Raw genomic sequence first — 15,061 nt, forward strand, 5'->3', positions numbered from 1 at the left:
ACGAGGGTACTGTGATCCTGCTCTAAAACATTTCTTACTGCATGCTTATATTTATTTATTATAGTTCGACACTAAAAGAAATACTGACAAAACCACAGCACGCCCATAGAGGGCGGAAGTCGAACGTGGCCCATTATTAAGAAAATAAGCGCTACATTTTATAAATGCTGAGGTTAATAATCTGGAAGAGAGCAAAAAAGCTAAATGACCGACGTATTTTGGCTAGAAAAAAGCTCTCGGTCTCCGACTAAACCCTCACTAAAGGAAGGTGGCCCCATCTGTGAGCGACAAGACCAACGATTCATTATTTTAAATATATATTTTCATAGAAAACCAACCTGGAACTATGTTTGAAAATCAATATTATGGAAGGAGTTTAAACGTCGCCTTTGAGTAAAATACCAGTTACTTAAAGAGTGCAACTTTTATGACTGGCAAAGCAGTGTTATTTTCATTATCTAGATGTTCATTGTCTGTATATTTTTATTAAAATAAGTATCAGTACGGGCGATAATTACTCGACAGAGTGTTCCAAGCAGATATGTTGTAATGTTTTCGCATTACAGCACTTAGAACAAAAAAATATCGTTAGATATTTTTGTATATTTTTTTCAGTTTCATAGTTATGGACACATTTCTGTGGCATTTCAGAATAAATGAAGAATGATCGGGCTCAGCTTTGATCGGTACTGAAGGTACTCGAGCAACCGTGGGCCCATATCCTGGACCACATAGCCACCGAACTCTGTCCACGAGTATAGTTTAACACACTATTTAATGTTGTTGCGTTTCGCTCTTTAGCTAGTTTTTTGGAACCTGCAACAAGTAAAGGTATGCATCTTCTAATAGGTCTAAATGAGTTATATGAAACGCCTGGAGAGTAAACGTTCACTTTTTTTAATTGAAACGTTCATTTTGACGAAATCCCGGCGGTGTCTTTCGTTTGTCAGCGCCGGGGAGAGAGAGAGGAGGATGTGGAGAGGGTGACGCGTGCGACGCCCCCATTGGTCCGATGCGCTGACGTCAGCACGCGCCCACCTCTTCCTCTCTCCCCGGCGCTGACACAGACACCGCCGGGTTTCCTCAGAACGACCGCTTTTGTTTTCGTCAAAGCAGCGTCGCACACCTGACGCGGAGCCAGAGGGGAGAAGGAGCCGCGGCGCAGCGGAACGCGTGCGTGCGCAGTGTCCGCACTGCCGTCCCCAGGTGTTCTTCGCGTGGCGTTTCTCAAGGGTCATGCCAACACATTCCCTAAAAATCCACCAATGGATCTTCCTGTATCTTTTTTTCCAGATTAAAGTTATTTTTGTTGTAATCTAGATATTTTATGTTGTTCATGGTGAATTTTTTATGACTATTTAAGGAGATATCATGATCAAAAGTAATTCAATAACTATTTGCATGCTGGTATACAATGCGTACGAGCGCACTATATGGCACCGGCTAAAAGCCATATCGTAGGGATCTATAAATACGCTGCTTTTATCCCAGTTACTTTAATTATAGTGAATTAACGCAGACACGTGGCATCATAAAAATTAATTCAGCAATGGTATAAACCTCCCTTTCTACTGCTCCGCATTTTTTAAAAGAAGGCTGGTACAAATATATAACTGCCGCAGTTACTACCTCTTTATGGCCATTACTACCAGTGGCGTACCAACTTGTTTCTGAGTGGGGGGGGGGGGGGGGGGTGAGAAACTAAGCCCCCCCCCCCCCCCCCCCCCCCAGGGCCGGGGGACGGTGCCCTTGGTATCCCTTGAGGGCCGCCGGTCAGTGTTTGCCCTGCCAAGTGGCAAATGCTTCAGGGGGGAGGGGGCAAAACACGTGCCTTGCCCCCCCCTCTAGGAACTGGGCGGGGGGGGGGGGGGGGAGGGAAGGGGCAAGCCTTCCCATGCCCCCCCCCCCTCCCCCTGGGTTGGTACGCCCATGGTTGCTGCTTTTTTACTAGTTGTTTCACCTCAAATACACCACAGGCTGTAAATGCGGCTGTTATTGGCCAAGCAAGTCGGGATAGCTCTTAGTGCTACTTTCTGTGTCTATGCAGTCAAAAAGCTATAGGCGCATAGGCGCGTGGACGCTCGAACGCTCGAGCACTTTGAGCGCCGATCAAAGCAGTGCACGAGCACTCTTAACTTCTTTTGAAACTCCTCAGAAAGTTGTCCACGGGCCACGAGTGACGGCGATTTTCATCTCGCATTTTTAAACTTACTTCCATGGCTTCGTGTTTAGACCGCTAGGCGCTGATAAAATTTGATTCGCGAGAGAAGGCTGGTGAGCGAACCTGCCGCTGCAACTTTCTGTTCAAGCCGCTATGAGCCGTCAGTTTCGCTGGAGTCGCTGGTCGCCAGCTATGCGGTAAATCTAAAACATGGGCTGTGAAGCGCAAGGGAGCAGGTAGTTATATCGACTGTCGCAAATAATTGCGTGAATGGTTTCCTCTTACTAAGGGATTTATCTATCGGGCCATTCAGATTCTATTTGGAAGAATTACATTACTGAGAAAAAGCAACATTCTTTTAAAATTATTGATCGCTGAAGTGATCACTGAGGAAAGGCATGCCCTAAAAATGGCAGGCATAAAAGGCGGAAGGGCAATCCACGGAGTCGGCGATTAGTGCAGCGTGCGTTCATGTGCTCCGTTAGATCGGCGGATTGATGACGCGTGTAATGTGTGCGCAATATAACGTGTAGGAGAGGCAATGCTGAGCGCGCGAGCAATGCAACTATTTTGTGTCTTTTGAATTGGGCAATAGCTAGCGCCACCTAGCTTCTTCAGTAAATAGCAACTACGGTCTTTTTTTCTTTTTTGCGGCAGTGAGTGCTTGTTTTAAAGTCAATCAAGTGGTTCCTGCCAGGTTTTGTGAATGAGGCTAGTTCCTGTTACTAACTTTTTCCATTAGCAACTGTTACGAATACTTCCATTATACTAACAGCCGATACTGAGAGGATAGTAACATATGTGACAAGCAGTTACTAACATAAGCTTAGTAATTACTATACTACTTTTTTTATGAGTGTAGAATACCTAGCGGATCTACAGGGTGATTCAAGGAGAAGCCAGGCTCTTTAAATCGACCGCAAAATTCGGTTTCTTAACCTATCGCGCTACGACTTTGTGCGGCGTTGCCCACAGATGGTGCATCTGTTTTTGTAAAATTTGCAAAGAGCGAACTTACCTGAGGAAAAAGTAAAGAAAGGAAAAGGCTAAGCTCCTATGGAAACGCAGCGACGCCACCGGTCTTCAAACAACACGGCGCCGTTTCGCACGGGAGACAAGAGATGGCGCAACGAACGCCGCCAACGAACGAACATACGCTGCCGAGAGCCGGCGTCTTTAGCAGACGATCTTTTCGACTCAAAAGCGGCGCGCGTTCTGCAGGCGGCGACAGTCGCAGGAACAAAAACAGGCGCGGTAATAACAAGGAACTGCAGTTCCTTGTCTGCTAAAGACGCGGGCTCTCGGCACCGTATGCTTGTTCGTTGGCGGCAGTTGGCGTCGCGACCGCTTGCGCCATCCCTTGTCTCTCATGCGAAACGGCGTCGTGTTGTTTGAAAACCGGTGGCTTTGCTGCGTTTCCATAGAAGCTAAGCCTTTTTCTTTCTTTACTTTTTCTTCACGTAAGTTCGCTCTTTACAAATTTTACAAAAAAAAATGCACCATCTGTGGGCAACGCTGCACAAAGTCGTAGCGCGATAGGTTAAGAAAGTGAATTTTGCGGTCGATTTAAAGAGCCTGGCTTCTCCTTGGATCAGCCTGTAGATTTGAACTCTCTGCACCCTATGGCCCTCTAGCTATCAACGGCCTTCAGTCGCATACCTTGAACTCGTGCCGCTCAAGTGGCACACCCTCAGTATCTCAGGAGCTGCGCCCTTTCCTTCGAGGCCCGTTTAAAACCTGACCCGCTTGAACCCAAAAAGAGCTACGCAACATAGATATCAGAACTGAAAAAAAAACAGGTCAAACACGGTTCTGCCCGATCCACAATCGGACACGCCGAGACATCGAAGGGTATTCCGTCACGCAAGAATGCAGACGTGATTTCACAAAGAGCGGTACTGCGATAAAAGGTGCAAGAAACACGAGAGCCGGCGGTCGGCTGAGATCCTTAAAGAGGTGGGCATCCTCTGCCTGCATCTCGCGACACCTAATCCAAGCGTTGAGCAGAGCGGATGCCGCGGCGTCGATGTTGAAGTGCTCCGGAGGAACCGGTCCCGATACCTTATCGGCCTTCTTCAAACGGCGACAGACCGGCCGTCGATTTCGGAAGATAATTCCGCCGATTCCTCGCCTCGTCTTCTTGCACGCCTTGCAGTGTTCGAGGCGCCCGCACTGCTGTCCTACTGCCGCCGCGTACTATTTGCGCAGTGCCCGAGGATAATGTCACGGCAGGTTGCGTGTGTGCACGCCCTGGTGTGGGTACTGCTGTACGTCGGAACCATAGGTGAGCTTCTTCTTGAACGCTCGTAACCTCACGCTTCGCTGGAAAAACGATGTGTTGCGGGTCCTGGTGTTTGTCGGCTTACCTAGTTAAAAGTGTTAATTTATATGAATTTGAAACGCCGCGTGTTGTAAGTTATATGCACTCCCGCTACCCATAATAAAAATAAGCATGAATTTACTTCTTTTTACTAAAAGTAAACATTTTGTCTATTATCACCTCATCATTATCTCGCTTTTTTCAGTGAGGTTCCAACGGTGTCCATTACAATAATCATGTATAAAATATCAACGACGTAGCAAACACCCGGTACTGACATATTACCAAGTACAGGTTGTGACTTCGACTTCCGAACATTCACACTGCAATCAAACAAATACTGATCAGGGGAACCCAAGCGTCAAACGAATAACTGAAGAAAAAAATATTGTCACGCCTTTTCGGTCTCAAGTTAATATTTAAGATACTGTTATATTTTTCTAAAATATTCTGCAGTCAATCAATCAAACTAGGCAAGAACCCAACGCGTTCTACACGTAAAAAAAAATTATTTGTACAAAAAAATGAGAGAAAAAAAATGTTGACGGCTGTCGACCTGTATTGTCTTAAGCTGAATGGAGCTATATAGCCGCTGATATCTTAAGGAATACTTCTTATCGACCAATACAGCTCTCTCATTCGCTGCGGACCGCTAGTAGGATGGCCGAGAATCGCCACGCCCTGCGTTTCTTAAGTTGTCAATAACTCTAGAAAGCTTTAGGTAGCATTAGGAGTGTGACTTGAGAAGGACGTAGACCCCGGTGCCTGCTAGAAATGCGACTTCGACCGACGGCACACACAAATATTTGCTATTTGAGTTGTTTTAAGGTGAAACTAATCGTTATCTTTGTTCGGATAAAGTACTTGCTTTCATTTGTTTTAACTAATAACATCGCCACTGATAGCTGATAAGAGCGTTAGGGCATGCACGGTCATTTGCAATGATCTCAGGATCAACGGGACGTCAATGAAATCGCATGCAGCGTCTGTAGGTAGCAAAATTCGGGAAACAAAATTGCGAAGAGTCGAACACCGGCATAATGGCACACGCCTGCTGCCCGTAAACTGTCAATAGCTATTGAGTAGGCCTCTGAAATTAATATTTGTCGCCTCGTACAATGTATCCTGCTTTGAGAAGACGCCTTATTGACACGCTTGGAGTTCCTAGAAGAATAAAGCTGAGCCATTTCCGAGATTACGTCAGCGATTGAGATGGGCACGTAGAACATTTGCAAAATATGAATCGCTTATGCAATCTGGAAACGCGATGTTCTCGAGTGGGGTCGAAGTCTCGCCGCTGATACGGAAGACGTGGCGCTGAGAAGAAGCCTGCCGTGTCTAGAGAAGCATGCCCGCTCCAAGAATCGTGCAGGCCAAGTAGTGCTAGCAACGAAGGATACGAAGTCCTTCAGTTCCGTTGTACGAAACTAGATCGATGCCACTCCAACGTAATGTAACAGTTTCCAAGGACTGGTCAGGATATCTCTGGTCTAAACTATACCTCTCTAGTTTCTCATCGAGACCAGTTCTGCACCAAATAAAATCTAAAAAAAAAAAATCAGGATTCCTATTGGATATTTTTTTTGTTTATTACATGTGAAGACAGATTATAAAATATCAAAATTACTACTTTGGAATATTTATCAGCTCTCGTAAACCACAATAATAAATTGACGATGACAATAATTATAACAATAATAATTTATTTCCATCGAACGTTGATGGTGACGATCAAGGCAAAAAGCTGTATGGCACAGCTTGACAAGTACTTGACCGCCTACAAAGCACAATAGCAGAAACGCAAAAAAAAAAAAAAAAAAAAAACATTCACAAATTTTGATTACCGCAATTTAACAAAGCGTGTTTCAGACTACATATTTTATCATCGGCTATAACAGAAAAGTGACCTATTTGCAGACAGAAGTTATAAGACCACAAAAGTTTGGTTCATACTCAGATTCATTTGTGGAGAAAATTAGTCTAATTTCTCAAAGGGACAATGCACTGAATTCAAATCCTTCATCTTCAAGTAAGTTAAGTATTTTTGGGATAGTATGTTTGAGCATTTGTGTGCCATAGTTCGTTCTTGCATTGACCACCTCCCAACATTCTGCACGACGGGTAGAATACGCGTGAATATTTTCAGATAACTGTCCAATGTTTAATCAAAAAGTTTGTACCCCTAATTTGTTCTAGTCTTAGACAAGTGAGACGTCTGTAGCTAAAAAGAGAGCGTGTATATTGATAACGCGAAACTTCTTAAATAAACTAGCTGTGTGGAACTCAAATGGAACGTCTTCTATAGCCCTTAACGCTTTTGTTTTGTTGTTGTTGTTGTTTTTTTGCAACAAGTGTATTTTTTCGAGATTCGTCGACGTTGTTGTACCCCAGACTAAATTACAATTATTTAGGTGGGAGTAAAATAACAAATTATATATTGCTGGTAACATGTACCGGTGGCGGTTTATCACACCTACTACTTGTAACAGCTTAGAAATAAGGTAGTTAACGTGACTATCCTATGACATAGTCTCGGTCAAAATGACACCTAAGAGCTTGAAAGATTTTACAACCTCTATTTTAGATGAACTCAAAATTATATCTTTTGTAATTGTGACTACCTTATGTTTTGGGCGAAAAATCACTGCTTTTGTTTTATCGACGTTGATTTGTAGGGAATTAATATGACTCCAAATCGCTAATGCAGATAACGCCTGATTTGCCATGTCATATAGCACATCGACATTTTCAGCTGAAAAAAGCAAACTAGTGTCGTCGGCATAGTTGATAAATGCTGCACCAGAGTTAATATTCTCAATATCATTAACGTAAACATTGAAAAGAAAAGGACCTAATATACTTCCTTGGGGGACACCAGTAAGAATACGTTTCGAACTTGACGAATATCCATCAATATAAACTAGTTGCATTCGATGCTCCAGATGCGACTTCACTAACTGCAAAGCATGCCCTCGAATCCCATATTTATCCAATATTGCTAGTAAAATTTTATGATTTACACAATCAAAAGCCTTTGTGAAATCTATGAATATTCCAAGAACAACTTTTTTTCTTCAAGATTTTGCAAGATGAATTCTTTCTGGACGAAGAGGGCAGCCTGGGTAGATTTATGCTTTATAAAACCAAACTGCGAAGTAGTTATCAAATTATGCTTAGTTGAAAAATTAGTTAGGCGTGTATAAAGTACCTTTTCAAGGGCTTTAGAAAAAACTGGCAATATAAAAATTGGTCTGTAATTACCCATATAATTTACACTCTCCTTTTTGTGTAGTGCTGACACTTTGGTTATTTGCATTCGTTTAGGAAAAACACCAGAAACCAAAGAAAGATTGAATACATGCGTTAGCACTGCGGCTAATAAATGAACAACATACTTAACAGGCTCTACAACCGGTTCTAAAAAAATCGAGACGCTGTTTCTATCATCATCAAAAACACGAGACTTTACAGTATCAATCCCGCTTCCAATATTCACAAAATGCTCGTTAAAAGCGTTCGCCAAAGAACATCCGGTTAGTTCTACACCGTTACGCACTATTTTATTAATTGAAATAGATTAATGGTTTCGGTTTAAAAGAGAGTTTAACTCCTTTCACGTGACGTCCGTACGTCCCAAGACCAAACTAAAGTAAATGCATATTTCAAGGTTACTGCATCTTCCTCTTTATTCAGACGGTAAATGTTATCCGGCTCTGCTCCGCTAAGCATCAGTTTTATACTGCCTTATTCATACTTTATCGCTTGATTCTCATGTTAGAGGAATTATTATGTTTTATTAAGTATAGAATGCGCTCACAATGGAGAAACTAAACGTTGTTCCAATTCAATGATCTTTCGGACGGATGTACTTCGAAATGAAACTGTGGTCAACCTACCCAGAGGCATTCTTTGCTGACACACTTGTTATTTACATATTTTACAGATAGATAATTATAAAACGGGCCAGTCCGAGATAATGCCTATGTCAGATGAGACGAGCCTGGGTTCCCACCGGCGTATTCCATCGGAGCTTGTTTCGCGTGTATGCCGCTCGTGATGCGAGGCTCTTGCCATGTTCGCTGTGCGTGAGTTGGTGCACGTTGTTCTACGGTGTAGATGGTGTCGCCCGCTTGTTCGCTACAAAACTATGAACCGTGACAAGAATACATCAAATCGTTTTTCTTTTTCTTTTTTTTTACATTTTTGATTACGTGCAGCCTAAAGGAGCCGAAAGACAAGCGCTTCAATCTATTTCTTCAGAAGGGTCAGGCACCGTGGTGGTCGTCGTCCGCGCGAGCAAAGTGTGTATACAACCAAAAATAGACCCTGCCGTTACCGCCGTGTAACCGGTTTGTTCAAACGGTTTTGGTCTGCACTCTTAACGTATATAAGAAGAATCGGTGCAATCTACGGGGGCCCAGCGAACTACAAGGCTTAGACGATTTTTGTAGCACAAAAACTGACATCCTCGCACGTGAGGAATAACTAACTCCTAATATGATCCGTTTTACCTAAAAAAAGGCATCTCCAAAGCATTGTTTGTTAAGATTCATTAGATCATTGTCAATAGAGCGCTCTGTATAGTCTGCGAGAAAGCGCGGGCGGGTGCATATATTGGCATTAGCATTCAGCCCCGATCTCATTTTCCAATACATCATCCAAAATACCGTTTGCAAACACTGCCTGAGACTTTTTTTTTCATGCGTGACAGTTACGCTACATTGGTCGTAAATAACTGTCTGCAGAGATGTCCGAAGCATGTGTAAAGCCAGCATGCTTCGAAGCTGCTTGAGGCGTTACCGTATATAAGACTTCCATGGTGTCTTCACTTAGGGAACATCGTATATTTTCAGTTCAGTTTAATAATCCCCGAAGGAACTTCAATGAGATGAATTTTCATGAGGTGTGTGTATGTGTTTGTGTGTGTGTGTGCGTGTGTGTGCATGCGTGTGTGTGTGTGCGTTTGGGGGGGATCTAATATAAAAAGTAAACAGTAAAGGTTGCAGAATAACAGTTAATTATGAACAAGAGACGTATCATACTTGCCATATAAAAGCGCAAGTAGAAAGAAAGGAAGCGGTATTGAATAAACATCTTGACTAGTGAAAAAACACTTCTGAGGTGCGACTCGTAGGTGCCACTGAATTTAACCCGTGTGTTGTTTCAAGTTCGGTCATTTCAGGGAAAGAATTCCGGTGAGTGCTAGCCAGTGAAAGCAGGGAATTTCGAAATGTATTGTTGTTGTTGTTTTTCGCGGATAGAGGTTTTACTCTAAAGTTGGGCTCAGCACGCGAATATTATGTGAGAAGGCGGGGAATAGTAATTGTCGCAAAAAGAAGAGGAGGGAAGGAGGATTTTGCGTACCATGACAAGCGGAACAAGTTTAGTATGATGAGCGAGTGGTGTGAATGCATGCTTTAAGCTTTTTGCTTCCGTTCGGTACCTTCCAGGAGCTGATGTCGAATCCACGTTCTACAAATGCTGCCAAGAAGGCAACATGTGGGCGGCGTCCGCGTCCAGTTGCGACAGTCTCGCCAAGAAAGCATTGGCTTCGGTCGTTTCCGAAGAACACCGCTCGTCGTGCGAGATCACCATGGATATATGCTGCCGAGCCACCATGAGAGAGCGGTTTTGTGACGCCGGAAAGGCAGCCGCTCGCAGCAACAAGGGATGCGAAACCCCGGATGATCAGTGCCCCGGAGACACCTACAAGGTACTGCCGCCTCCATTGCCATTCGGTCCAACGTCGTCGTTCATATTTCGGCGACCCAGTCACTTCTTTTTTGGTTAGTCAACGTAAAGGCTGGTGCACACACTTGCGAGAGTGCTTATACGACCGTATGCCCTGAAACCTCCAATATCCCTGTTTCTGTCTGTTTTCTTTTTTTTTTGGCTCGAGAAACTTTTGAGAGTGTGATGAACGACCGTCTCTCTCAAAGACCTCGCTAATACTTCCATACCTTCGCTATATAGTGAAATGCAGTTCAAGAGTCACCTCACAGATGGTGCCAGCGTGCCAGTGTGTTCTCTCGTCGCAAAAGATAAATAAAAAAAAAATTAAAAATAAAAATCAGTTGTAAGCAAGCGCAAGTGTGTGAACGGGCCTTTGAAGGTGTTGGGGCGTGAAAATTAAACAGGATAGATTATTTTTTTGAAAGGGAATGCCTGTAAGCTACATAGTACTATCACCAAGTTTCGCGATTTTTAGAGCCCTCATAAATGCAATAAACAATTGACAAATGTTGATTATTTTCGTCTCACTCTAAAAAAAGCCCGTGTGTCTACTTTCCCGCACAACACTCGGAGAGGCAATCACCGCAAACGTATGGAGGCAGCTCAGCGAATGACGATGCCGAAAAATATGTTTAGACCGAAAAACGCAGTCTGAGTTGTTACATTAAGCAATGCAAGTCGTCACTCTTACACTGATTAATGTCACAACTCAGACTTCATTTTTTTATCTTAACGTATGTTTCGGCATCGTCACTCGCTAAGCTGCCTCCGTAAGTTGCGATGGTTGGCTCTCCCAGTGCTGTGCGGGAAAGTACACGCACGAGCTTTTTTTTTTTAGAGTGTAGCAGTATACAGTTATCTTATATATTATTTTTGGCGTGTCCTAACCCCTTTAAAGGTATTGTCACTGACAGTTGAGTCTCGAACATCATGTCATCGTTCCTTTACGACTTTCATGGCGCCTTAGGAATCTCAATGAGCGACCATTTGTTAGCCGGTCATAGTAGCCGACCGCTTAAACAACGCAGAGCGGGGCTTCATAAGTTAATTGCGCTTCTCGCTTTGTGGTTGGCTCCTCGACTCATCGTACAATACCGCGATCTGATTGGCTGCGGAGCGGTAATGAGATGCGTGGTGCTCACCACGCCCTGCATTGCTTAATTTGTCAGTGACCTGAACAAGACAAATACTAAACCAGCGATCAGATTAGGAAGATGCCACTTTCATAATTCGGGATGTTTAGCTTGGTCGTGGTCAGATCCCAGTAATACGTATAGTCGTGGTTCTTGTTCGTTTTCTAATAAGATCTAAGCAAGACCAGGAGATGAGCTGGTTAATAGTGTTCAACTCGGCGGAATCGCTGGCCCTATCCGCGGCTGCACACGGGAGGCTTCAAAAGCGTGTACCCGTTCAACACTAGGTTAAGCGCCCGGCTCAATTAGAGGTGTACACAGAGCTAGAAGTTATGTCCAATGTAAGGAAAAAGTATAGTTCCAGCCGGAAAAAGTTACGCAATCGATTGGAGCCCCGAAAATGTTAGCCAAAGGTTCGTCGAGAGTTCTGAGCTCTCCTAAGTTAAAGCAAGGTAACACGCCACTGGGATAATAATATGAATTGGTGAAAACATGCAATTAAAAACAAAGAGTGAATAGCTTGAACAACTCGAGTTACCGACGCTTCAAAAATTACTGAGAGCGAGTGTTTCAAAACGCGTCTTGGGCGGATGGGAACGCAAAAAGAGTCAAGCCAATCAACGGGCAACATAAAAACTGCACAAAGAATGCACACTGACGATGTAGCCAAGCGCGCGCCGTGAACAAACACACGAAGTGTGCGAGGAGCAGAAAAAGTTTCACGCCATACCTGAACGTATCGAGTCCACTACTTTAAATTTGTGTACGTACTCTCTTCGGACGTTTTGACGACTCCGAACCAACCAAACGGAGCTGCACTTAAAAGGCTCAGGTCCCCCCACCCCGTAAAGCGGGCACCTCCAAAATAAATGATCGGTTCTTTTACCACCCATGTTGTGTGAAACAACATCTAATTTTCGGCGACGCCGTACCATAAGGTCAACAAAATCAATTGCAAGCTCATTTTCACATGTGATTACTGAAAACAAAGGAGGCTGTAGTAGTTTGCGTCAAAAATCAACGCAGGGCACTTGTGTATTAATGCCGCGTGCGCGTGCGACGCTCCCTTTGGTCCAAAGCGCTGACTTCTGCACGAGTCAACCTCTCCCTCTCCCCCCGGCGCTGACAAACTGACCGACACCGACGGGTTTTGGACAAAACGCCCGTTTTCGTTTTCGTCAAAGGAGCGTTGCACAGCTGGCGCGGAGCTAGAGAGGAGGAGGCGCCGCGGCGGCGCAGTGGAATGCGGGCGTGCTCAGTTGCCGCTCTGCCGTAGCCGGATGTTTTTCGCGCTGGGTTTCCGCAGTAGCTGCGCGTGAGCTGGGACATGTGTGTGTAGTTAAAACGATGGATGCTGTTCCCTCCACGAGCAAAATGGACGTGGTTTCTTCCACGAGTGGTATGGATGTGGTTCTTTCCACGAGTGATATGCATGACCGTATCCGAGGGCGTCGACGTACTCTGACAGGCAGAGTACAGAAAAGAGGGCGAAACAAATTACACGAAGATCCACTGGTGGATTCTTAGGGAATGCGTTAGCATGATCATTGGGAACGCCATGCGTCCCCCCTTTGGAAAACGCTAACATCGACCCCGTAACCAGTCCAAAACGTGGTAGCAAAAAATGGAGGAAGCAAACGAGAAAGTCAAAACAAAAAAAGCGAAATGTTTGTCAGTGTTAGCGTCTCCGAAAAGGGGACCTGTGTGGCGTTTCCCAAGTGTCATGCTAACGTATTCCCTTAGAATCCACCAATGGATCTTCCTGCAATTTTCCTTCGTTCTCTGGGGTATACCTCTTCTACGTGTCACTTGCATTTGACGCAATTGTCCTTTCTACTGAGTATGTAGCGATTAGCCCAAATTAATATCTGACGAGAGCAATTAATACTTTACCAGGACATATTGGTCAAAAAGTGTGTTGTAAAGTTAGCGAAGAGAGGACGCCTCACAATTGCCAATGAAACATAAAGTCCTTACCGTGCAAAACCCGGGAATATTTGCCACTTCATCGAGGTCTTCGTTGCACGGCGCCTACATTCGACGCACACTCAAACTGTGCCTAACCCCTTAAACGAAGGAAAGAGAATCCGGCATTCCTGCTCAGAGTCAGTTGCATGGCTTTGTTCATGCTCGTAGGATCATATTTGTGGGTAACATTTTGTCGCTTTTCTAGTGAGGCTAAACTTTATTTCGTAACTGATTTCACGAAGTTGTCCGATCGTGTAACTGAATCTCTCGAGTATTTTTCTGCCAAAGTCGTATCAACCATAGAGCATAAATAGGTCCACAAATTTTAAAAATAATCGAAGTTGGTTTGAAAGGGATTTTGGAACCAAGCTATGAACAACAATAATGAGGTAGCTCGCACCTCACCAACTGCTCCGTTAGTTCGCAACAACTTTTGACGTCTAAGGTTTTCTTATACTATTCCAAAACAAATCACCAAAACCCCAAGAACGAATCTTACTTTTACGAGACCGTTTCAAATATAAAAAGTAACGCCATTGTTCAGAATACTTGTAGGGACAGTGAGCCAAAAGCAACTTACCTTAGCAGTCAACTACAGGCTCCTGCAATGACGAATGCTGCTGTCGTGGGGGACTTAAAAGGCCACCTGCGTCGGCGATCGGCGATACAGTAACCCAAAGGCTGCAAAAGCTGCGCACTTTGCGAGCAGCATAGCGGCACTCATCGCCCATAGAACCGACAGCTGGCGACAGTCCTGCCGACCGTAGTCAAACAGCCCACAAAGAAGGCGTCACGTTCCAGTGCAGTGCACGTTACGGGCTTCCTGTCGGTGCCTCGCTGTATCGAATGGGACCTTTACCGACATTCTATTGTACGCAAACCTGCTTTTTATCTGCAGCGACGCCAGTAAAATGACATCGGCATTGTTACGAGGCTTCAGTAAAAGCTGTAGTAGTGATTAAGTTTGGGGTAAAAAAATGTGTTATAAATACGCGCGCGTGCGTGCGTGCGCGCGTGTATGTGTGTGTGTGTCTGTGTGTTTGTGTGGCATCTGCTCTAAAGTTCTTAGCCTTAATCACTCTTTTTTTTTTACTGACGGTGGAAGTAAAATTTAGCCAAATTAGGTCGCCTTCAATTTCAAGCATATTGTTTAGAAAGCCGAGATTCCAAACTTTCTTCCGAGTTGCATTGACGCCTAGAGAGCGGAAGTTACAATGCCTAAAATATTTAAAACCATCTGAACGGTTTTCTTTTTTTTAGAGCGCAGCTCTTAGGGGCCCGTTTCCAGCCTGAGCGGCGTCGCCGTCGCCGTCGGCGTCGGCGTAACCGCGCGTTGCATGCAACAGGTGGCTAACCACCTGACATGCAACCACTCAGGGGAGATGCAACCTGTTGCATGCAACCTGTTGCATGCCACCTGTCGCATGCAACAGGTTGCGTGCAACCGTGCATGCGTGCAACCGTGCATCGCCGTCGCCGTTGGCGTAACCGCGCGTTACATGCAACAGGTTGCATGCAACCCGAGATGCAGCCACTCAGGGGAGATGCAACCTGTTGCATGCTACCTGTTGCATGCAACAGGTTGCATGCAACAGGTAGCATGAAACAGGTTACAAGAGAAGATCCAACAGCGTGCATGCACCCCTGTTGCATCTGCGTAATTGCGTGTTGCATGCAACTCGCGTTGCATGCAACTCAGGCTGCATGCAACCTGACCAGCAGTAAGCCAGGTAGCATGCAACCTGA

At 44.6% G+C, this 15,061-nt stretch overlaps 1 protein-coding gene across 4 annotated transcripts in view; it reads left to right on the forward strand.

Moving 5' to 3' along the window:
• Positions 1-4,099: 4,099 nt before the first annotated feature.
• LOC8042625 (fibulin-1) overlaps positions 4,100-15,061 on the forward strand; it is a 71,756-nt gene continuing 60,794 nt past the window's right edge. For 2 of the 4 annotated variants that reach the window (XM_029995706.4, XM_042291697.1), the window contains exons 1-2: positions 4,130-4,445; positions 9,932-10,194. In XM_029995706.4, the coding sequence (XP_029851566.2) occupies positions 4,382-4,445; positions 9,932-10,194 (327 nt within the window). In that variant the 5' untranslated portion in view covers positions 4,130-4,381. Of the gene's footprint in view, positions 4,446-9,931; positions 10,195-15,061 lie in introns of all 4 variants that reach the window. The other 2 variants (XM_029995707.4, XM_029995708.4) reach the window with 2 other exon arrangements.

The sequence above is a fragment of the Ixodes scapularis genome, unplaced genomic scaffold, assembly GCF_016920785.2.
Source record: "Ixodes scapularis isolate PalLabHiFi unplaced genomic scaffold, ASM1692078v2 PGA_scaffold2__306_contigs__length_199485367, whole genome shotgun sequence".
Lineage (NCBI taxonomy): Eukaryota > Metazoa > Arthropoda > Arachnida > Ixodida > Ixodidae > Ixodes > Ixodes scapularis.